This window comes from Peromyscus maniculatus, chromosome 13, assembly GCF_049852395.1.
Source record: "Peromyscus maniculatus bairdii isolate BWxNUB_F1_BW_parent chromosome 13, HU_Pman_BW_mat_3.1, whole genome shotgun sequence".
NCBI classification, from domain to species: Eukaryota; Metazoa; Chordata; class Mammalia; order Rodentia; family Cricetidae; genus Peromyscus; species Peromyscus maniculatus.
The window spans coordinates 4661097-4685930 of NC_134864.1; the positions used below are offsets into that span (position 1 = coordinate 4661097).

Consider the following 24834-nt stretch of genomic DNA (forward strand, 5'->3'; position numbering starts at 1 on the left):
ACTCTACCCAGTTCCTGTCACATAACCCGGGGACACACTGCTTGCCTGTAATTGCCAAGCCATGTACTTCCAATATGTGTTACAGCTTTGTTTGCCTTCTAGCCCAGGTGCTCCTTGGGGATGTAGACAGTAGTCAGACAACGCCTAACATTCCATAGGGCTTTTGCTGACTTCAACAGTACCTTGATTTGTATTTGTGTGGCCCTTTTTGTCTTACTCTGATCTTGCTTGTATGGAGACTGGGTCACCACAGCCAATGCCTGCATACTGTCCTCTTCTGGCTCTGCTCCTTCATTACCCTAGTTTCCTGATGAAGCTGGGCTAACAGTGCCCTCTTGCCATAGTGTGCAGCTGTGCTGTGAACACAGTGAGTAATGTACATGTGGGGAAGGAACGTGCTGAGAAAACTCTCTGGCAATTGCAGCTCCTTTAGCTTTAAAGGAGAGTTTAGTAACTTGCTTGGGTTGGAATTTGGTGTCCCAGGTACTGTCTCTCCTGAGCTTTAGTCCTTGTAGGAGCTGAGTCCTAGCATAATCACCAGCTCATTATGCCCCACAAGCCGTTAGCAGATCAAATGATTATTCACAGTGAATGTCCTGTGAGGACCATGTTGTCATTTCTGCATCTCACTGGGAGGAGGGGCCCATGACCTAAGGTTTCCTAGTTGATTGATTTGAGAATCTGTAGCGAGCATATCTTTAATTTCAATTTTTGGAAATCACACATTTCTATTGTCCTTTTGTACTGGCTGGTTTTGTGTGTCAACTTGACACAAGCTAATGCCATCGAACCTCAGATTCAAGATTCAGCTGTAAGGCATTTTCTCAATTAGTGATCACTGGAGGCGGGCCCAGCCCATGGTGGGTGGTGCCATCCCTGAACCCATTCCTGGTCCTGGATTCTATAAGAAAGCAGTCTAAGCAAGCCAGGGTAAGCAAGCATTCCTCCATGGCTTCTGCACATCAGCTCCTGGCTCCGGGATCCTGCCCTGTTTGAGTTCCTGTCCTGACTTCCTTCATGATGAACAGCAATGCTGAAGTGTAAGCTGAATAAACCCTTTCCTCCCCAAGTTGCTTTGTGGCCATGGTGTTTCACCACAGCAATAGAAACCCTGAGACACCTTTGTTCAGAGTGGAATAGGCTTAGACTTGCCACATCATGCACTGCTTTTTCAATCTGATCAATTAACACCCCCCCCCCCATGAGCCTGCCCTAAAGGATTTAAGCCTTGTTTGTTTTTTAATGTATGTGAGTGTTTTGCTTGATTATATGTATGTACCACATGCATGTCTGGTGCCCACAGAGGCCAGAAGGTGGCTAGATCTTCTCCAACTGGAGTTACAGATGTTTTTAGCCACCATATGAGGACTGGGAACTAAACCTGGGTCCTCTGCAAGAGCAGGAAGTGCCCCTAACCACTGTGAAATCTCTCCAGCCCCTAAACATAATTTTTTATTTATCATTATTATAAATTATTTGTGGTACTGAGTATTGAACCTAGGATTTCATGTATAGTAGGCAAGTGGTCTATCAGCCCCGAAAAACTTGATACACTTATAAAGTGTTAGGAATCATCAGGCTTGTTGGCCCCTGTTTCTAAAGGAAGTGGCCTGTCAGAATGGTTTTTCTTACTGAGATAAGGTTGCATTTGCATTTGGTTTTATTCAGGTAGCAGTGCTGACGCCAGCAAACCAGAGCTTTCCAACTGTTAAATAGACGTTCAGATCATCTAGAGGAAGACATGAGGGTTTTACTTGAATTCTCTCCATTGTAGTGCCCAGGGACTTTTGAAAATTGTTTATATTAGTAGAGTACCTAGTTTTGAAACATTTCTCATTTATGGCTGACGAGATGGCTGAGCAGGTGAAGCTGCTTGTCACCGAGCCCGAAGATCTGAATCTAATCCTGGGACTGAGTATGCACGTATGTACACACATGCACACAAATCAACTAATAAGTACATAATAAAGTAGTCAAAAGAAAATTATCTTTTAAATGAATACTTTTGGTAGCCCTTGCTTTCTAGAGTTGTTTGAAACAGAAAGGACCGCAGAGCTGGCCGCTCTGTCCTCCTCATTATGGCCAACTGAGCACTGTGGAGATCCTACCTTCCCCTGCTGAGAACCACTGCCAGCTCTGCCCACTGCTGGTCCATCCTGGTGTCGTACTGCGTTGTCACAGCAGTGCTCCTGGAATCCATCAGAAGCACTCTGAATTTAAACCCATTTTTTACTTTTTCAGACCCGGCCATTCCTAGTGTGGAAGACATACTTAGTGCCCTCCCCCCCCCACTGCCGTCACTGTCACTCTTTACCTGGAGCTCCGCTGTGTCTCACATGGACGGTGACTCCAGCTTTCAGAGCTCCCTGGCTCCTCTTGTCTGTCAGCTCCAGAGCACTAACAACTTCATAGTCCTAACTGCATGCTGTGTAACGCTCCAGAGAGCTGCTAGGATGCTTTATGGGCTAGTGTCTGAGTTTGTCACTCTCTTGTCTGGACCTGTCCAGTAAAAGGATGTCCTGCCGAGAATACCTTGAATCCTAAAATAGTGGTGGCTTAAGTGAAAAGAAGTTTGTTTCTCTCATATGTTGAAGAGGACCAGATGTTGGCAGGCCACAGCTCGCAGGGTGGCCTCACAGGCTTCCTCCTGTCCTGTCCCTCTGCAGGTCATGTGGCCTCCACAACCAAGGTGAGTGTTCAAGGTGCAGCTGATACCTTGGCATTCCTGCCAGCAGGTGTGAGGGAAGAGGAAGCTGGCCCTCTGAACCTTAGGGATACCTCCTGAAAGATACTAGTAATACTTTCCCCTCCATGTTACTGGTTAGAGCTATGGCTAAAACTGGCAGCCACAAAAAACCCTAAAGAACATAGTCTTTTAACCAAGCTGCCCTGCTAAAACGTGGGCCTCTTATTAGGAAAGAAGAGACTAGAATTGGGCAGTAACTAGAGTTTCTTTCTGTCATGGGACTTGTCCTACCTCTCTCCCAGCCACGTTCTTCCCGCCGCCGCTGTAGCAGCCCTTCCCCACCCAGCACTGTATCTCCAGCCTGGTGGTAGTGACTGTGGTGGTCTTACTATACCTTTTCTGCTTCCTCAGCAGTGACAGTGCATTGGCCCTTCCTTGTGCCCAGCAGTGTGGAGCAGTGGGAAAGCTTGCTGGATTTCATAGTTGAATTGATTTGTGTTGAACCTCTGCTCTACACGGTGGACTGAAAGTTTAAGTACAGAAGTGCACAGCACGCACACTGTATTTAAAGCCATAGTCCAGCTGTCCCTTTTAAATTGTAGACTTTTGTGTTGAGCTGATTATTCAGCATCATCCCTTGAGGGTCTCACAGGTTGACCAGCATGTATGGCCAGCTCCAAGTTAGAACTCTAGATTTCACTTCCTCCTCTAAACTTTAAGTGATGCCTCCACCAGTGTGGCTGCCAAAGTCATAAACCAGAAAAGAATCCTCCACTGCTCGTATGCAGTGACCCTAAAGTCAGTCAGTTCAACTGCAAATATAATTTAATTCTCTAGTGCCGGTATCACGCTCTGTCCTCATGCCCAGACTCTGGCACACCTCCTCACTGGTCTCTCTCCCACTCAGTCTGCTCTGATATTGCCCTGAGCTGCGCCGCCCCTGCAGCCAGACTCCTGTTGTTTCTGGGCTTACATTCTGGACTCAGGTGACCTGCAAGGCCACCTGACTTCACTCCTGTTGTTCCTCCTTCTCACCTGTGCAGAACCCAGTCTTGCCTCTGCTTTCTGGTCTCCTTTCTGGTCCCACCCCTTCTTCACTCGTCATTCCTCATCCCCTTGCTGTTCCTGCCCAGGCCATCCTTGTGTCTGGTGTAAATGTCATTTCCTCACAAGCCTTTCCTTAACCTCTAAGCCCTGTGTCCCTCCCTTTCCTCTTCAGGGCTGTTGTTCTTAGAATTTGTTACAATTTATCATTTATATTTACAGAGTGATTACTTACCAACATCATTTCTACATTCTTGTATATAAGTTTCCTGAGGTCTTAGAACATATTTCTCTTACTAAAAATCAAATTCTCAATACCTAGTACTCAATAAATATATGTCTCATAACTGAATTAATAAATGACTTCAGATTAAGCAGTGCATTATCTTTCATTGAACTGGCAACTTTACTATTCAGTGCAACAAGACTTAGTTGCTGGCAGTGTGAAGACAAATCACTTTTGCAGCTTAGTGTTGTGTTTGGTTACTTTCACTGACTTACATCTCTGATTCTCACCTGCAACACTATAAACGTCCATGTCAATTATTTGAATGTAACTTAGAATAAAGCCTTATTTTCCCCAGGATGACCTTTTGAATAGAGAACCTGGAAAGGTCTTATTTGGGTATGATGGAAGGAAGTCACGCAGGGCCCACTTCATCTCTAGGCCTTCGTTTTAGATGTCACCTGGTGTAACCTCTGGAATGGCAGACTCGCGGTTGTCAGCATGGACCTGAGGTGACAGTCACCTTAAGATGGGGCTGTTTGGGTCATCCCAGAAAGAGGCTTGCTCTGGGCTTGGGCTGTCGTGGAAAAGTGGTTTCCACTGAGTATGGTTACACATGTCTTCAATCCCAGCCCTCAGGAGGCTGAACAAGAAGATTACAAGTTCAAGGTTAGCCTCAGCTACTTACTAAGAAAGCAGACAAAACAATGAAAGAGAAGAAGACCAGTTTCCTCACCACTCTGACTTGCTTGCTAAATTTTTAAGTCCAAAGCCTTAAGTATCAGATATCCAAGTAGCATGCAATTATAATTTTATCTTCCTGTTTTTCAATGAATTGTGTTAATCTGTAGAAAACACTGACAACGTATGTCATATAACAAAAGAAATCAGCACTGTGTGTGTGTGTGTGTGTGTGTGTGTGTGTGTGTGTGTGTGTGTGTGTGTTTTCTTTCAGATTATTTTTTTAAAAAATGTTTTGGAAGCATCTGGTGATTTTATTCTTTTTATTCATTCATTCATTCATTCATTCATTCATTCATTCATTCATTTTCATCCTGAGTTATTGTTCTAAGATGAAAGATGGTATTAGGTGGTTACTTTTACCGATAGAGAGGTTGTTTACCACCAGAAAGTTTGTTTTTCCTTTTTGGAAAACTGAAAATTCTGCTTTCAGTAGCACTATGGTGGGAGGATTTCAGCAAAGATAGAAACACATAGTTTATCATTCTGGATTTGAGACCACAGCAGTGGTTCCAGAGCTGCCACAAGAGGCAGCCAATCATGAAAAAGATTATGTTTTTATTTGGGCCTTGGAAATGTCTAAATGACAAGTACAGTCTTTCTTAGCTCCCTGTGAATTGATAATAGACCCCTGTTAATTGTTAATTAGAAACTCTGATATAGCTGGAGAAGAATGTTTTACAGGAAAAATCTAATGTAGCAAGTGAAAATACAAAACAAAACAAACCTTTAAATTTTCAGAAAGTCTAATTTGCTGCTTGTGCTCAGGGGTGTTTTTAATGTAATGCTTCTGGTACAAAGCCTGGCACTGCTTCCTTGGGGAGATGTGGTTTCAGTTTCTTGGGTTAATGTGTATTATAACATTGGAGACTAGAAAATTAGCATTAGAGGACTCTAAGTACTTTATTCTTTATATAATACCACTAAGAATTTTGTTTCTTTCAGATGGTATTGAGAGTTGAATAGTTGAATCTAGGACCTTATGCATCTTATCTAGTGTTCATTTACAGCATCAACTCTTGCTAACAAGGATTGAAAGCTAGGAAAATCAGAGTCTGGCTGGGCATTCATTCGTTCAATAAATGCAACTTATTTTGCATTCTTTTGTTCATTATGGCTGGTACCAAAGTACTTTTCAAAGTACTTTGTTAATGTTCAGGGACCCTGTGATGCAGCTTCCATGTGGTTGCTGTCTATGATGGGGTTGGACTTTACAGTGATGTGATTGTTTTGGATCACCCATGTTCTTGTGAGCAACTCCTCACCTGCACTCTGCAAGAATGCCCAATTAAAGAAAGAAGTAGATGTTTATGTTCATTTTTATTTCACTTATTTTATCAGATGTACATGATAAATTTGCCAAACACTTTTATTCTTTGTGTGCTGAAGTCATATATAATATCTAGACCTTTCATTTTAATGTTCTCTACATGTATAACGTTTGCTATGTTAGTAATGTTAAGTAGATCAGATGTACCCTGCTAAGACCAGGTGTTCAGTGTAGCACAGATACAACATGACTGGCCTTATCCAGTCGCCCAACTGTTGTGTACACTCTCTTTTGTGAAGGAGCAGCGTGGAGTACTTGGCCTCCATGAAGCTTTCTAATATGAATTTAAAGATCTCTGTGTACCCAGTGGACATGCAGCTAATTGGTTCCTCTTCTCTTTTTTTCTCTCTGACTCAGGAAAAGAAGATTCTAGTGCTCCAGTTACAAAAGATGAGAACACCACCCCCATGTCACAGGACACAAGAGCCTTACCCGAGAAGTCACTGCAGAAATCAGCAAAGGTTGTTTCCTACAGATTTTTTTTCTGCTTGTCGTTTGGGATGCTCATCGTAACTGTAGTTGCTCAGTTAATCAGAAAGTCAGTAAAAGCCATAAATTAGGGAAAGTGACTAGGGCTTTTGTAACTTTAAGCATACGAGTGTGTATTTCTTCGATTGACTTAGGATGCTAGTGGCGTCTTCTGGTGTAGGACAAACGTAGTTGACTCTTGCTCTTGGTGGCACACATGCTGCAAGGACAGGAGATAAAGTAAAACCATGGTGAGAGACTTCCCAGACCAGAGACACCTGTCAGTGTTGACTCTGGGACTCACATGGCAACTCCAACCATCTTGCTGAGAGGAACTCTCCTGCCTGCTGACATGAGGACTTTGGAAGTCTGTAGACTGTGTGTATCCTGCTGTTGCTCATGGAATTGCCCAGAGCTTCTCACAGTTCTTTGGTTGCCTCCTGTGTGTTTGGCATGAGGGATGTCTAAATGATCACTCCATATCAGCCATGTATTGTATGTAACACATATATACTCATGTGTATATGCACACATATTTGTACATTATACATAATATACATGTGACAGAGCTATACCTGTCTTGTCTCACCTGTGCAGTATTTAAATTTTTCACTTCATGGTTTATATTAAACAAAGAATACTTACAGAAAATTTGGACTTTTTGCTTTTGTCAAATCAGTCTCTGACTGCACTGAGCCATGGTCCTCTGTGCTGTAGTTGAAGTGGTGGAGACAGCCTCTGTCCATGTAACGTGTGTCTGTAATTCCTGCCGCCCTTCAGCCGTGTTTCTCTTCCCTTCCTTTCTCGGGTAATAGTCATAATGAATTGGATCTAAAGTTATAAGGAAAAATAGCACTTACACGCAAAACTATGTGGAGTTAGAGTCTTCCCCGGGCAGCTGACACTGTACGCATAATGGGCAATGCTCAGGTGCTCTCCATTCTTTAGAAATGTTATCACAATTTGTTGTGCCCAGATCGCGACCCCCAGAGAGACCACCAAGGACGAGCAAGCCGGAATGCAAAAGCAAGGTTTAATCGTGGATATCCAAAAGCAATACAAGCCTAGGCAGGGACTTCGTCCAACAGATCCAACGCAGTGGAAGCTGGAGGAAGCGCCCACCTGTCTGCAAGCTCAGTTTTTAAAGGGAAAAATCACAAGGTTACATCATTTAGGGGGTGCTAGTACGGGTACAATTCTGATTGGCTTGTGTCTAGGAATTCCAGAAATCACAATTCAGTTTTCCTTCTAAGGAAGTAGTTGCCCACCACCATTTTTCATTGGCTGCCCCCAGATGGGGGCATCTGGTGATTACCCAGTCACTATGGAAACTGGGGTTGGGACATTCTATGGTCAAGCAGTTGCCTAGGGGGCTAGGGAGAGGACATTCCATAGTCCGGCAGCCATTACCTCCTGACTACCTTCACTATGGAAACTAGGGTTGGGACATTCTATGGTCAAGCAGTTGCCTAGGGGGCTAGGGAGAGGACATTCCATAGTCCGGCAGCCATTACCTCCTGACTACCTTGTGACTCTGTACTTTTACACTTCCTGGTTTCTGGAATCTGAACTGACTGGTCTCAGTAACTTCTGGCCTGTTCCAGTAACTTATGGCCTGTAGCTAAAAGGAGCAGTCTTAGGCCTTTACAGTCTTAGGCCTTTAGTTTTGGGGTGAGAGCATTTTGGTCTTATTTTGGTTCCACAAATTAAATGGAGAATCAAGGACTTTGAGTTCAGATATGATGACATGAACTTGTTTTTCTCCTCTTACATAACTATGAGTCTGGGAAAGACTGTAATAAGAGGCACTCAGAGGAGAGCCATGAACAGTGGAAGGGACAGTTAGGAACCCTGGAGATGCAGAAAGTAGATAGTGGGAGGGACCTACAGCCTCACAGTCAGAGGGTGACACAGGCCGTGTTTCTGAATCCAGCCCAGCGACAGAGGGTGGGCCAGGGAGACTCACTCTTCATATCGAACACAGAACTCTCCAGAATACCAGGCAATTCTGGCAGCACTTGGAAAGGAAATTGGCTTGGAGCTCTGGATAATAAATGGACAGGGGCAAGGGCTCTCCTTTCTCCTCAGGCTACTAATTTCTCTCCCTACCAGGAGACAGCAGGCATCTCACTGGCTTCAACACAAGAGAGCCATGACAAGAAGCACCAGGCTCAGGAAGCCTTTTTCTCCTAGGAGCCAGAGACTCCTCTTTCCACCTTAGAGACAACAGTGAAAAGGGTTTTACCCCAATAAGTAGCCTAACATGGAAAGTTCCTTTTTCTCTTCATGTAGAGGACTTAGCCATTGGCTGGTAAGACCCTGCCCCAACAGGCTTATGATCCCTGTGGCTTGGGGATCCCTCTCTTGTAGTTAACGCTGAGCAGCCAGGTAGTACCAGCAAGGGAGATCCTGCTGTAATAAAATACTCCAAATTGGAAGACTCTGTCCTTGAAGGCTGGAGATAGCCCTTTCCTACTTTCAGGTGGTCTAACCTGGGAGATTCCCTTCTGCCTCACAGAAATAACTAGCAGACAGCAGCAGGAGTCCAGTGTTACCATATAAACCAAACATATCAAAATGATATTGAAAACAGTTATCATTAGAAATGAAGTGTTCCATTAGGCCAAAATGTGCTAAAGTTGAATAATATTTCTTTCTGTCTGTGAGAGGTTTAAGTAGGACTCAGAGTCTCTTAATGTGATAGCCAAGAGGTCTAAAATACAGTAGAAACTCCTTAAGAACTATACTAAGAACCAAAACAATCATATTAAATGAGAAAAGATGTTCAGTTGACGCCAGCCTCAAAACACTGGGTTGTTAACAAGAGCCCAATGAAGATTTTCAACAAACATTACATTTTCTGGACACATTTCAGAAAACAAGAGATGTCAGCAAAGAAATAGAAGTTTATCCCAGTTGAGAACAGTGATTTTTTTTTTTTTATGTTCAATAACATTTTTTTTTTTTTTTTTTTTTTTTGGTTTTTCGAGACAGGGTTTCTCTGTGTAGCTTTGCGCCTTTCCTGGAACTCACTTTGGAGACCAGGCTGGCCTCGAACTCACAGAGATCCGCCTGGCTCTGCCTCCCGAGTGCTGGGATTAAAGGCGTGCGCCACCACCGCCCGGCTTCAATAACATTTTTAAAGAAAACAATTGCAGTTTTGTTCTTGGGAAATTCTGTTATTGTTCATGCAGGCAAAGTATAATGCAGAGAAGAAACTTGGAGCTGTCCATCCTGCTGGGCTACACTTACCTTTACAAGACATAGGGTGTGGTTATCAAAAGCATTTTCATCTAATTTATCCATCTAGTCCATAGGTTTTTTTCTTGGATCTTTGCCCCCCCCCCAATGAATATTTAAGTTGTTGCCACTCACATATAGATCACTTAATTACAGAGTACCGTAGAGAGCCCCTTCATGGTGACCTCCCAAAGCTGGTAGGTCCACCTGGTTGATCAGATCCTGTTGACTTTCTGACTGATTCTCCTGTAGAGAAACAATGACTTTGTCTTTTGTGTTTTCAGGTGGTTTACATCTTGGAGAGAAAGCATTCCCGAGCAGCAACTGGCATCCTCAAACTCTTGGCTGATAAGAACAGTGACCTGTTTAAGAAATATGCCCTGTTTTCTCCTTCAGACCACCGAGTGCCTAGAATTTATGTACCTCTCAAGGACTGTCCTCAGGACTTCATGACCCGACCTAAAGATTATGCCAACACACTGTTCATCTGCCGCATCATAGACTGGAAGGAGGACTGTAATTTTGCCCTGGGGTAGGTGATCTTTGACAGAACAGCACAGGAAGAAGTCTGTGTGGGTGGGGCTTCAGGGCAGTACCTGATGGACTTCAGGTCTTTCTTCTTTACTAAAGCCTTAGCACTAGGGCAGTCTGGCCCTGCTCTTTGAGAAGTTGCCCTTTGGTCACCTATAGATTGCTTGAATTACCAGGCAAACACCATTTTTTGGGCATAAAATATAAATACACTCTGAGCCTCTTCCTGCTGCTGTATGATAAACACCCCCGGGGCCTGGGCACTGCGGAACAACAGTCAGTCTTCTCCTTTGAGAACTCATGCTAAAATAGGAAAAGTCCCACCAGAGTCGGGCATCCTGGCTTCTTTGCATTAATAATATCATGAAGACAAGTTTGGATGTTGGGTTTGTTCATGGTGATCTTCAATTTGAGAAATGCCCAAGATTCATATATGGCATTGTAGAAAGAATTGCCCCACTGTAGGAAGAATAAGCGTACCATGTTTTGATGGAAAATTATGCTGTCAAAAATCATGGTCCTTAGACTATCAATGACTGTCATTTTATTTTGTTTGAAGAATCTTCTGGACCTAGCTGTCTCATAAATGCTCTACCTATTTCTTTTTATATAGCTAGTATTCATTTTGAAAGAAAAGTAATATTGTGTTAGCTATGTTTTTGACCCTTTATAATGGTGTCTAGTTTTTGCATCACAGAAAATAAAATATAAGTATATAATGTAGAGGAGTCTGTTTGGACATTTACTTGTAGTCCAGTTTAGTGATCATTCAGCCTGTCTAAGATCCTCCTGGAGATGCCCTATGCTTATCAGAGCCTAGGGTGAATGACCTCTGGGCCACTGGCTACTATGTTTTGCTTTGATTAGATTTATTGTACTTGCATGTACTTAATGCTTAGTCACTTACACTAAATCAAATCGGTGTATTAGGCCACGAATGTGGCCCACACCTTTAATCCCAGCACTGAGAAAATGAAGGCAGATGGATCTCTGTTAGTTCAAGGCCAGTATGGGATATATAGAGAGTTTCAGTCCAGCAAGGGCTATATAATGAGAGCCTGTCTCAATAAACAAACAAATCTATTATCTATCTGTCTGTCTGTCTGTCTGTCATACTGATATAATTTAAGAAACATCACCCCATGTCTCTTTTGCAGTTATGTGAAGATTGGAGTAGTTTCCCTCATCTCAGAGCCACTCGGGAACTGTTGTGCTTTCTTTTCTGCCCCCTAGTACCTGGTTGTAGTGCCATCAGTTTTAAAGCCTAACTCATTATCCAAGAGTGACATCAGCCTCTTGAGCTTCTTCTTCTCACGAGCTTGCCTCTTTCTCACCAGCAATCAAAGGGCTTGATGATGGCTGTGCCACCTGCTCCTGTTGATTCGTTGCTGTACTCTGTTGGACAGTGACAGGGGAAGACTGCCATGTCAAAGCAGGAAATCCAGCTGTCTTTTATCTGCCTTTCCACCATCTCCCATTGTGCAAGCTTGATTGGGTCGTTTCCTGAGTATTCAAGACTAAGGGTGTAGTCAGGAAATCTGCCTGGTTTCTGAAGGACCTTAGATATTTTTCATGCACAGCTGAGCCCTTATCTCATCAGGAACCCTTGGCTCAAGTTAAGTGCAGCAGCAGCAGCAGCCACAAAGGGATTCAGACCTTGGAAACAGCAAATGTATTCACTGGTTCTAAAGAAAGAATATTCTAAAATGATAATCATGTGTTATATAACTTCCAAAGTAAAGCTTGAAAAAAATCATATTTAGATGAAAAGCTATGATTTCTGTCTACATTTGTAATATAAAAACATTCAAATTGTATTTCCTAAAACTGTGCCTTCAAAATTCTTTCTGAGAAGATAAAATGTACTTGAAAAAAGAAAGCCCGACGACTTTCCTTAATGAAGTTCTCAGAGGCTGTCTGTCTGTCTGTCTGTCTGTCGCCGGAGGGTGAGGGCTGCAGCTGTTGAGCTGTTGGTGGCCCCCGGCTGTTTTGTTCTGGCTGTCACTCACTGATCTTTAGGAGCTGAGGTCACTGGTTTCCACTCTGCACATGATGTGCTACAGTGGCCTTGGTTTCCTCCCCCATACTTGCCAGGCTTTGATGAGGAGCATGAGGTGGTAGTTGCAGTGGGTGGAGTGTAAGGTCAGTTTCCACGTAAACAGTGCCTAAAAACCTGGTTAGCTAAGTGGCTTCCTCCTGAATTTCTTCCCTGTGCCTGCGTCTTTCCCCTGAACAGTCTTGAGCTTCTTCTGCCTGTGAAATTGTTACTAATTACTCAAGTCCAAGGTTATATTCCTCTTCAGTGGATACATTTAGTTTAGCAGACAGCCTTCAGTGTGTGTAAGGTGCTGTACCACCTGAGAAGTGCAGAGGTAAACAAACTAGAGTCAGGTCTGGAAACTGACTAATAAAAGACCTTGATATAAATGGCAAAGATACAACTTGATTCTAAGAAATGGAATCTCACCTACACTAATTTAAATAAAATGGGGATTACTATGAGAAGCTGGTGGTTCTCCTAAAATCCAGGGTGTTAAACTGTAAGAAGGACTATGAGAAACTCAATGAACAAGACAGTCCAAGTGTTGCTTTGCCCTCAAGTGCCCTGACAAGACCAACCACCCTTCTGCTTCAGCCGAGCTCCTCTCTTAACTTGTCATAGCACAAGCAGCATACATGGCCAGTCGCGGGTAGCATACTGAAGCCTGGATCACAAGACAGAATTCATGGGGCAGACAATTGCACTGACCAAGTTTAAGACAGGTACTTTCCTAGGCAGTAGCTTGAAGTAGCTGTGGGATCCAGACTTCTATGGCCTTCTGCCCTACAAGCAGGACTGTGAATGCAACTGTCTGGGAAGGAACATGGAGAAAGCAGGGGAAGTGAATGTCCTATCTATTTTAGCTACCACTGTAGTACAGAATAATATGTCTTAAGTTCTTCCACAGAAAGAAAACAATTTAGTGAAGGAGGAGATAGAAGTTTGGAGGAGATAGAAAAAAGGGGAGATCTAGGATCACTTCTTGAAGGACAGAAAGCTCTTTGTTAACAGATCTCCTGCACTGAGTCTAGAATGGAGAGAAAGGGGCGGGAGGGACAGCTAGAGATATTACAGGCTGTTTGAAGAAGCTAGAGGAAGTGAGAGGACCTGAGACAGAAGAGCTGTGGGAGAGAAAGAGGAGTGAAAAGCTTTGGGGAAAACAAGGTCAGTTCTGCATGGAGGAAAGTAGAAGACGCTTCCATGAACGTCCCGGCCTCAGACTTGGGTGAGGGTAGATACTGGTGGTCGTTTAAACACAATGTCCCGAGAGCAGCCTTAGTTGCTCTCCCATATGGCTCCACCATAGCCTTTATTGATCCCTTGTCCTTTGCTACGTCCCTGGATGACACTGTCTGCTTATGGCTCCAAGTTTTTGCACACATACTTCCTAACAGTGACTTTCACCTGTGGGTGAAATACTTAGCTTTTAAATTCAACTCATTTGGCTACTCAGAAAGTCTTCTCTGACTCCAGACTTCCTTCTGGAAGTCCTTCCTTCTCATAGCTTCTAATAAGTTCATCACTGCAGCTCTGATACTGTTTGGATTGCATTGGCTGATTTGATACTTCACTTGGCCATGTGTTCATTTTGATCAAAGATACCTTAGGAAAAGGCTGGTCAGATGATTACGTAGAAATGAAGGTGACTCTGAGGTCTGCAGCCAGGCTTACTAGGAAATTCAGAAGGATGAAGGCGAATTTAGAGTGGAACCCAGAGTTCCATGACTTTAAGATCAATACCTGTAACAGCATGAGACAAGTGTACAAATCAGGTGGAGGATGTCAGTGTTAGGAGGTACTGACATTTAACAAAAGGATTGAAAAGAATCTGAACATTCATAGAGTACATGTGTGACATCAGTAGCTTTGGGAGGATCCATAAGGAAGCCATGTGCTGTAATTGCCTCTCTGGCATTCCCTGTGCCACTTTGGCAACTAACTCAACTTAAGGGAAGCTTAGAGGCCTTTACAGTTTGGAGACCCATGGTTGTTATAACTGTTTTCTGTCTTGATGTTAGAATTGTCAGGGGTATCACTTGACTTCTCTTGACAATATATCTACCACCTTTTGTGAATTATTAGGCTTGTAATTCTGTCAAAACCCCAAAGGTAGTCTTAGTGAGCCCTTGCTGGCATTTAGGGACCAGTGCTTTTTGTCATAAATCACAGCATACTTAGTACTTTTAATATTTGGTAGTGGACTCTTGTCCAGAATAACCAAAGAGCTGCATTGGCTTCCTCTCTGGAATGATTTGCAATTATGTAATGAGATTTACAGTTTTAGGAACTCCTCAGCTCTCTTAAATCATCATTCCCTCTTGAAGCCCTCACAGTGGCATTCATGCTGGTATTTCTTAGACGTTTGTAAGATCTACTACCAAAACTCAAAGATCACTGCCTCAGCCCCATCTCTTCTAGGATGCTGTGGGCACAAAGATACCATGCTCACTTTCTCCAAGAGTTGTAATGGTGTCTTCTCAAATGATGTAAGGCTAAATCTTGAAGGAAATAGAAGAGTTTTACAGTAGCTACCGTGAGAAGCAAATAGTGGTGTTTGGCACCACCGAAGGCTGAGGATGTAGGAGAAGAACTGGTTTAGAGCAAATTGATATATATCTTAGATTATTTAACAGATTTTGGGGACTTGGAGGGGAATGAATAGATCAGTGCAGGTGCAGTAAAGATGAGAGACTTATGGTTGAACTTGGGGCTGTCTGGGCTTAACTCGAGACTATTGGAATGTAATGTAGAGGATGGGTTGCAGCACTGATGATTTCAATGGGAGCAGCAAAGCCAATGGATAAGCAATGTGGAAGCAACCAAAAAGAAGTTCTGATTGCTGTGATGTGTAGTGGACAGGATGGTTGGGTGGGGTCTGCTTGAATATCTTTCTCTCCTGGCTTTGCATTTAAAGGGCCAGTCCTCAGATAGTTAGCTGATGGACGCAAATACTTATTTTAAGGTTTTGTTTTGTTGAGACAGGGTCTTACCATTTAGCACTGGCCATCTCAGAACTTGCTGTGTTGACCATCTGGCCTCAAACTCACAGAGATCCACCTGCCTCTGTCTCCTGAGTACTAGAATCAAAGCCACAAGCCACCATACCTGACTTGTATTTGATTTTGAAGATACTGAATTTCTTTAGGGGATAGATATAAATTGATGATATGGTTAAAATTACTTTATGGAAATTTACTAAATGTAAATTTAATTTTAGCAGAAAAAATGCAGTGGTGGCCAGGCTGCTAGATAAGGCAAGGGGAGAAATTAATGCTATGGAGGAATTGTTTACAAGATTTGCAAACCGAAGAACAACTTTCTACAATCACTAACTCCCTTGCACAAAATGAGTACTTTACTTTCCCAAGGTCACATTTCTATTTAAATAATCTAAGGGAGAGGTCGAGTTATATGACACAGTGAGATTTTACAAGTCCTTTCTGAACCATGGCTGTACCTGGCTAAGAGGCAAAGAAATACAAATCAGGCTGAGGAGGGGGCTCTTTTTGTGTGATTATTGGGCTCCACCTGGTGGCCTGTAAGGATCAGCTTTGGAGGGAAAGCTTCTTCTGCATCTTGAAGAAGTCAAGGGAATGGAGGAGAATGGTCCTGATAGAGGCCTCTATTTCTAAGTGGTTGCTTTCCCAGAGAACCTAGTCAAGAGAGCCTGTAGTCTGTGCGCAGGAGCAGGGGCCCCTGACTGCATCCAGGCTGGCTGCAGCACTCACCTCCAGGAGCATAAACAGTTGCTGGGGGAATGTTTGTTCCCACTTCTCCAAACAGTACATCCCAACCTGGAAAGATTGTGGGGTGCTGCTGGGTTGACAACTTTAAGCTGTTCCCTGTGCTGGAGTCCTCCCAAGTCTCTCTCTTCTAAGGTAGATGAGGCCAATTCTGCAGGACCATCATGCCAAGGAAGAAGCTGCCCAGAACGTGGGCATTGTTGCAGCTGTTTCCTCTTAGACAAGGAAAACCAAGATGCAAAAGCCAAGTGACCCCTCATGGAATTCAGCTCAATATCTGAAGACTTGTTAGTTTGTCTGTAGAGCTCAGCATCAACATTGCAAATTTAATAGATGGCTTTATTTCAAAAGGTCAATTATGTAGCACCTAGGAAATTCAGTTGTAAGAATTGTCTGGGTTCTGCTGTGGCCCAGACGATGTTAGCTCCCTCCCCCATTGTGCATTTTAATTTTTTTCTTCTCAGAAATGGGTTTTGATGAACCCAACCCTTAGATTTCTCAATAAACAAACAAACAAACAAAAATCTCCATTAAAAAACATCTGCCAAAGTCACCATCTCTACCACAATTCCTAATGCACCTGCTTAAAATGTATTGCTGTGGACTCTGGATTGTGTCAGCCTTTCCACACACTGAGCTTGCATTCAGCCTCTAGCTACTTCTTTGAGACAACATTGACTCACACTTCAAGACCTTCCCTAAAATCATTCGGTATTGTTCAACCTCATTTCTTGTGCCAGACATGGAGACAAGAGGATCAGGAATTCAAGGCCATTGTCAACTACATACTGAGTTTGAGGCCAGCCTAGTCTGCATGGGGCTCTATCTCAAAAAAACAAAACCACCACCATAACAGCACAAATAATCTTAGTTTCCACTCATTTGTCTATGTTTTCACTGTTAAAAACATTTTCCCTGAGATCCCCTGTGTCGTAGTCCTGATCTTGAAGAGAAGGTCTGTCTACTTGAAGAGAAGACTGTCTACTCCTGATTATGGAAAACAATATGGACAATATATAGCCATAGACATTGTTGTGTTTGCCACACTTTGTGTGCCAGCGAGGCTTTGTCTGGTTACTGGTGTTCTGGGCCCTTGGATCCGCCAGTGTTTGTTCTCCACTTGTGGCTTCTTAAGGCTGTGATACCATTTTCTCTGCATGGAGTTTACAACAGGAGTCATTGTGTGTGGGATTATTTATTTAAGGGCAGTGATGATAAAGCTGGTGTACAAGAGCGTATGTCCTGTGCATAGATTAGCTTTAAGGTTGGAATTCAAAGGCTATTTAATAAAGAAAAGAGGATAAGTGACCCAGGACACTATTGTTGGGAGAGTTTAGGTAGACAGGCTAATTTGAAAGACTGTCTGTTATAACCTCTTCTGTAAGCAGCTGGTCCTTTTCCTTAATAACGGGGTCATTTCCTTATTACTCAGGGTGGTCAGTCTGGGGCTTCTCATAGGGAATATCTATGCCCTCAGAGTTGCTCCCACCAACTGAAACAAGTCTGACTACACTGCCTATGCTACTTGTGTGTTAGGACCCAGTATTCATGGGGGAGCTCTGCTGGGTGAGAAAGATTTGTGGTGATGACTATATAAGTTCACTACTGAGGAAATGCTTCTTCCTTCCAACTGTTACTGCAATATCAATCATTTTCACTTCTACTTTTGAAAATATATGCACATTAAGTATTGATAATTAAAATCATTTAAATATATACTTAGAGACAATGAAAAATTTCTAAAATATCACCCCCAAGAATTCATTATTAAGGATTTGATATATATTTAATAAGATTAATTAATAAGGTTATCATAGAAATGTTTATTATTTGGGGGCTGGTTTGATGGCTCAGTTGCTAAAAGCACACATAAACCCGGTGATCTGAGTTCAATCCCCAAGGTTTGTGTAAAGACGGACGTACAGAACCAGCTCCACAAAATTACCCCGTCTGACAAATGCCGTTTTCCTGCTCTTGACTGCTTCAGGATATCCCATGTGGCAGTCTGTTGTAATGGCACTATGACCAGTTTGTAGAGCACTGGTCATTGAGTTTGTAGAATGTTTCTCTCTTTGGGTATGCCATATGCTTTATCTTATTTTAGTTCTTTGAGACTTCTTCACTCTGATTTCTGTGGTGGCTGCTCTAGTTTGAAGTCCCACTAACAGTGAAGGAGGCTTTTCTTTTGCCCATGTCCTTACCAGCATTTGTTTTCGGTTGTTTTCTTGATCTTGGATATTCTGACTGGAGTAAAATGAAATCCCAATGTAGTTTTAATTTATATTTCCCTAATTGGTAAGGTTGGAAATTTGTAACTTCATTCAGATCCATGGCCCATTTTTAATTGGGTTATTCATTTTCTTGACTCTTGGTTTTTTAATTATTTGCATATTGCGGATAATAATTTTCTATCATATATATAATTGACAAAGATCTCTCTCATTCTGTAGGCTTACTCATTACTTGATTCCTTTGCTGTACAGAAGCTTTTGAATTTTATGAGGGAGTTTCTATTTGTTAGTTGTTGATCTTAATTTCTGAGTGACTTGAGTCCAGTTCAGGAAGTCCTTTCCTACACCTGTATCTTGTAGGCTACTGCCTATGTTTTCTTCTGGCAGTTTCAGCATTTCAGGTTTCACACTGAAGTCTTTGGTCCATTTGGAGTTGGTTATTGTACAGGGTGATAGATAGGGGTTTAATTTCATTCTTGTCGACATCCAGTTTCCCCTGAATCATTTGTTGGAAATGCTGTCTTTTCTCTTTGTATTTTTGGCCTCTGTCAACTATGAGGTGGCTGTAATGATGTGTTCTCATGTTTGGGTCTTCTGTTTTGTTCCGTTGATCTACATGCATGTATTTGTGCCAGTGCCATGCTAGTTTTACTAGTGTAGCTCTGGAATAGAGCTAGAAACCTAGTGTGGCGGCCCCTCCAGCATTGTTCTTTTTGCTCTGGGTTGCATCAGCTATCCTGGGTCTTTTGTGATTCCACATGAATTTTAGCATCTTTTTTCTATGAGTAGTACCATGGGGATTGTGATCGATTGCGATGGCATTGACTCTGTAAGCTGCTTTTTTAGCATGGCCATTTTCACAGTATTAATTGTACCAATTTGTGAACATGGTAGGGTCTTTCCATCTCTGGTGTCTTCCTCAATCTCTTTCTTCAGAGATTTAAAGTTTTCATTGGAGAGATCTTTCACATCCTTGGTTAGGCTTATTCTTAGATATTTGATTTTATTGAGGCTATTGTGAATGAGAGTGTTTTTATGATTTTGTTCTCAGTTTGTTATTACTATACAAAAAGGATACTGATTATTGATTGATTTTTTATCTTAACTGAAAATGTTGATCATTTCTAGAAGTTTTCTGGTAGAATTTTTGGGATCATTTACGTACAGTATCATATCATCTGCAAATAAAGGTAATCTGATTTCTTTTCCTATTTGAGTCTTTAAAATTTCCTTCTTTTGTCTTATTGCTCTAGCAGTGATCAAACTGTAGGTCATGACCTCTTTTATGGGGGTCGGGGTTGAATGACCCTTTCACAGGGGTCACATATCAGATATCCTGCATATCAGATAATTTACCTTACAATTCATAACAGTAGCAAAATTACAGTTATGAAATCACAACAAAATAAGTTATGGTTTGGGGTCAGTACACCATGAGGTATTGTATTAAAGTCTCACAGCGTCAGGAAGGCTGAGAACCGCTGTTCCAGGTATTGCTTCCTAGCACTATATTGAAAAGGAGTGAGGACAGAGGACAGTCCTGTCTGGTTCCTGATTATAATAGGATTGCTTCACGTTGTTCTTCATTTAGGATGATGTTGGCATGGGCTTGCCATATGTAGCTTTTATTATCATGAGGTATGTTCTCTCTCGTCCTGTTCTGTCTAGGACTTTTATCATTGAGGCATGTTGGATTTTGTCAGACCTTCCTTTTCTGCATTGAGTGTCAAAAATCCTTTTCTTATTTTGAGATATTTATGTATTTTTTGTCTTTAAGTCCATTTATATGATTCATTTAATTTATTAACTTAGTAGGAAAAAATAATTGTGTGCTCTACCTATATCTCCTATAAGACTCAGGGACAGCAGCACAGGCGTGCAGTTGAGGGAAGATGTGGGTCATAGTTTTCCTGGGGCTAACGTTACCACTGTTTAAGTAGTGAAGTGAGGAAGGAATAGGAAAGGGCGAAAGGAAATTAAGTAATAACAGGAAGGAAAGTGTTGGCTAGAGGTGTGAGAAGCAATAGGAAAAAGACTGATATTAGGTTTAGAGTATAGAAGAACAGATATAATGAGATGCCAGTTGGAATAGACAACTGAAACTTAAAGTTCAAAAATATTTTAAAAATCAATACTAATTTAAAATCTGAATTTAAAAAATGAACAATAAAATGAAATAGAAGGTATATCTTCAGTTATTGTGTCTTCCTGGTTAGGAAGGACCTTTGACCCCTGTGTTTGCTATTGTTAGAAATCTAAATTATTCTCCTTTTTTCAGTACTGTGAATTTTTTCTTTATAAACTGAATTAAAAGCAAAAACCATCTTAGATTTGTAGAAAGTTGTCAAGGTGGGCTGGAAAGATGGCTCAGCGGTTAAGAGCACTTGCTGAGGACCTGGATTCGGTTCCCAGCACCCACACCAGGAAACTCACAGTCATCATTAACTCCAGTTCCAAGGGATCCCACACTCTTCTGGCCTCCATGAGCTCACAAGCAGCTGTAACTCCAGTTACAGGAGAGTACACAGAAAGTAATCCCATCTGAACTGCAGTACCTCTACATGAAAGTTATTTTTATGGTTCTGAAATTTACACTGAAAATAAAATGTGAAAACAAACACTTGTGCAGGAGAAATACACAATCTACCAGTCAGTTTCCTGGTAGAGCTTTGTTCAAGGGAGTCTTGTGTTTAGGAGAGACCAGATTTTATGGGTAAGTAGATCGAGGGGATCTTTCTGGGACATCTAAGGCCCTTTTCAATAGCATGAGCTCTTTCACTGTGCTGACTCATTAGATTTTTATCTTCTGCAAGCTGTTCAGTCTGTACACTATCAAATATATCTCCAGTGGAAATCCATAATAAATTTATTTAAATGAGGCACTTGAGAAATGTCCTCTGGAACTTAGTAAAATAAATGTTAATTACTACTAATAGGAACTTGGAGATGTTGATTACATTTGGAAGGCAAAACTAAAATATGATTTTTGTCTTTATAAGCTATGTTGTAATTTCATAAACAGACTAAGATTGTTTGGCCCAGTATATAACCTGATGAATTTTGTTGCCAGAACAGAAAGCACAAGATGGGAAAAAGAAACATTTTCTCTTTAATTTTCATGACTTATGTGACTTACGTGACAGTTTATGGGGTCAGGTCTGTCACCACAAGCTGACTATTCCTATCTTCTCCTTCACACTCTCTTTGCCACAGATATGGTCCAGTAACCCATGCTGGTCATCCCCGGGGAGGGCTTTTTCCATCTCTTAGTATGCTTCTGTTTTATCATCTGGTAGATTTTTCAGTAGGTGTTTATGACAATCTTGTTCTCTTGTGATCTTGGGTTTGGAAAATTTTAACTCTGACATTCAGTGATTTTCTTAGAATATGTTTCTCTGGTGATTTTCTGTGTTAGTTCTTCCTGAAATGTCACCTAGCCTGTCTGAAAATTCTAAACTTCCTTTTATTTCAAGAATGGTGTCTTAGTACTATATCTGAAATTGATTTCTAGTCCTCCGATCTAGAACCTCCTTTTGGCTCTGCCAGTGTTAGATCCTTTTGACCTGCTGATCTGTGTATTAGTTATTTGTCTCATTGTTGTGATGATGAAAAAAAAAATAGCAACAGAAAACCCCTTGCCCTGACAAACAAGAGCAGCTTTCGGCAGGTTCATTTTGGTCACAGTTTAAGGGTGCTATCCATCCTTGCGAGCAGGGGCCGGCAGAGAATGTTATGGCCACAGTCAGGAATCCAACCACAGTGAATTCTGTACTCAGTTCTTCTCCTTTTTATTCAGTATATTAAAACTATACTAAGTATCATGAAGTACACTTTTTTCACAGCCTGTGGAATGGTGCTGAACTAACACATGAACTAACCTAATCTAAATAACCCCTCTCAGACATGCCCAGAGATTTGTTTCCATGGTGATTTTAAGTCCTTCCATGTGGACATTCAAGATTATCCATCACAATCTGCCATTCACAAGTTTTCTCTATGTCTTTCTGAAATCTTTGTACTTCAGTTTCATCGTCCTCCCTTTTCCCTCCCTCATCGTCCTCCCTTCCCCCCTCCCTCATTGTCCTCCCTTTCCCCTCCCTCATCGTTCTCCCTTTTCCCTCCCTCATTGTCCTCCCTTTCCCCTCCCTCATTGTCCTCCCTTCCCCCCTCCCTCATTGTCCTCCCTTTCCCCTCCCTCATCGTCCTCCCTTTTCCCTCCCTTGTTATCCTCCCTTTCCCCTCCCTCATTGTCCTCCCTTTCCTGTCCTCCCTCATCGTCCTCCCTTTCCTGTCCTCCCTCATAGTCCTCCCTTTCCCCCTCCCTCATCGTCCTCCCTCTTCTGTCCTCCCTCATAGTCCTCCCTTTCTCCCTCCCTCATCGTCCTCCCTTTCCTGTCCTCCGTCTTCTGTCCTCCATCATTGTCCTCCCTTTCCCCTCCCTCCCTCATCGTCCTCCCTTTCCCCCACCCTCCCTCATCATCCTCCCTTTCCCCTGTCTATTGGTTTAAATATTAAGGCGACTCCACGTAGTTAAAAGGGAGGTTTATTTTGTGGGGTAACTTACAAGTGAAGGGATAGGTTACAGGGTCTGGGAAAGGTGTGGCACAGTCGGGCTGTGTTCTCTGGAGAACTCTGCTTGGTCTCCCTCCAGCATCCAGGATCCAGGAACCAAGAGAACCTGCGTTATCTGGATCTCGGATCTCGGGTCTTCAGGGGTCCTCTCTCGGCTCTGCATACAGGCGTGACAGTTACCCAAGCCTCAAAGGGGGGTGGTACTTCCAGGTCAAAGCTGGACCGGCTACCCATTACACCTGTCCTCCTCATCGTCCTTCCTTTCCCCCCTCCCTCCCTCCCTCATTGTCCTCCCTTTGTGAAGTGTTTCTTTGTGACCTGTATCATTTACAAGTGGTGTCTCTTTCCCTAGAATGGCTGCTGGCAGGATCTTGTTTATCTGGTGGTTCTGTTGTTCTTTCTGCATATGTCTGAGGTCCCCAAACCCAAAGCTATTGAGACGTATTCCTGATGCACTTGAGCTGTTGTTTCAAGTGCTTGACTCCCGGGGCTGATGGGCCCATTAGTTGCTGTCCCCCTGTGTCTGTTTTTGGTTGTGCTGTCATTTTGTAGTTATTTTCTTGGAGGATATTTAACTACTTCTCTGTGCTTTCCTTTAACCCTTCCTTGCTTACAGTCAGTATGTGTTTTTAATTGAACACGCTCTATCCTTAAATGTTATGTAATATTTATATGATAGTCACTTATTGGCAGATGATGCATTTCAAGACTTCTGATGATGCGTGAAACCACAGATGGCACTGAACCCTACATAAACTATGGGTTTGCCTATACACATGAACTTATGATAAGGTTTAACTTATTAGTTAGACACAGTAAGAGATTAACAACAATAACTGACCAAATGGAATAATCATAACAATCCACCACTCTTACACTGTACAGACAATATTAAGTAAAGTAAGTCTACTTGACTATAAGTGCCATGATGCCACAGAAGTTGATCTGATAACAAAGATGGCTACAAGTAACTAATGAATAGGCTGTATGTGCAGAGTAAATAGGCTGGACAAAAGGAGAATGCGTGCCCTGTATAAGACCTAGCAGGATGGTGGGACATTGTTACCCAGAATAGCATGTGACTCAAAATGTATGAATTTTTTCTAAGTTTCTTCCATCTAGTAATTCCTAACTATGGGTGAGTGACTGTGGGTAACTCAGACCTTGGAAAATAAACTATGGACAGAGGACTGCTGTAATGGCCCTTCAGAAGCTGAATCTTAGGAAATTCCTTTTGTCCATGTTTTTAGAAATGTTTCTACATTAGGCATAGGAGTACCATTTGTGGCCATATTGTATCTGGAGAAGATTGTCCAGCTTCATGGGGTGAGACTGATGTTTATTGTTCTCTGGATCTACCTTAGCTGCGCTGGTGCCAAAAGACAAGAACATGTTTCTTTTCATGTAGGTATAGTTCTCTCAAACTGTACTATACCTCATTGTTTGTACTTCTCCCAGCAACTATGTAGTGATATGATCAATAGTTAATTATTTAGTGTAATTTAAATACTATCTTGAATTTGAGGCCAACCTGGGCTACATAGTTACACTCTGTCTCAAACAAACAAAAAAACCAACAACAGTGTCCTATGTATCATATGTATGTTACGTTTTTACATCAGTCTAATCATTTTTACTTCTGAGGCATCTTTCAGCTGCTTTGAATTTCAAATAAAGAAGTCATGGCTATTTTTATCATCCAGGGTTTTTGTGTTCTCCATTTCAAAATAAAAGGAATTATTGTATCCCTAGTCATAGTTACAAAAGACCTGAAAGAGCATCACAATGGAGGTAATGTTAAGCCAATCTTGAAAGACTGGTATCATGTGTTTTCTCTTATTTGTAGTTCCTAGATTGTATATAGATACATAAATCATGTATGTATATATGACTTGAAAAAAACCAAAATAAATAAAAGTAAGCATTATAAGGACAAGATTTATTGTTGAAGAATCCTGGGCAGTTTGTATATTTCAAGGAA

At 42.0% G+C, this 24834-nt stretch overlaps 1 protein-coding gene and 1 long non-coding RNA gene across 9 annotated transcripts in view; one reads left to right on the forward strand and one right to left on the reverse strand.

Annotated features, from left to right (window-relative positions):
- Positions 1-24834, forward strand: part of Dis3l2 (DIS3 like 3'-5' exoribonuclease 2) — a 322923-nt gene that overhangs the window by 135946 nt on the left and 162143 nt on the right. For all 7 annotated transcript variants that reach the window (XM_006984206.4, XM_016002732.3, XM_076549508.1 and 4 more), the window contains 2 exons: positions 6385-6488; positions 10020-10267. In XM_006984206.4, the coding sequence (XP_006984268.1) occupies positions 6385-6488; positions 10020-10267 (352 nt within the window). The remainder of the gene's footprint in view (positions 1-6384; positions 6489-10019; positions 10268-24834) is intronic.
- LOC121821973 (uncharacterized) lies at positions 6490-10156 on the reverse strand. Of its 2 annotated transcripts, XR_006062870.2 has the most exons (3): positions 9871-10156; positions 7141-7326; positions 6490-6715 (listed from the first exon to the last, which is right to left on the reverse strand). It is a non-coding gene; the product is annotated as an uncharacterized LOC121821973 (long non-coding RNA). The 2 variants fall into 2 exon arrangements; XR_013043949.1 differs by having other exon boundaries at positions 7141-10024.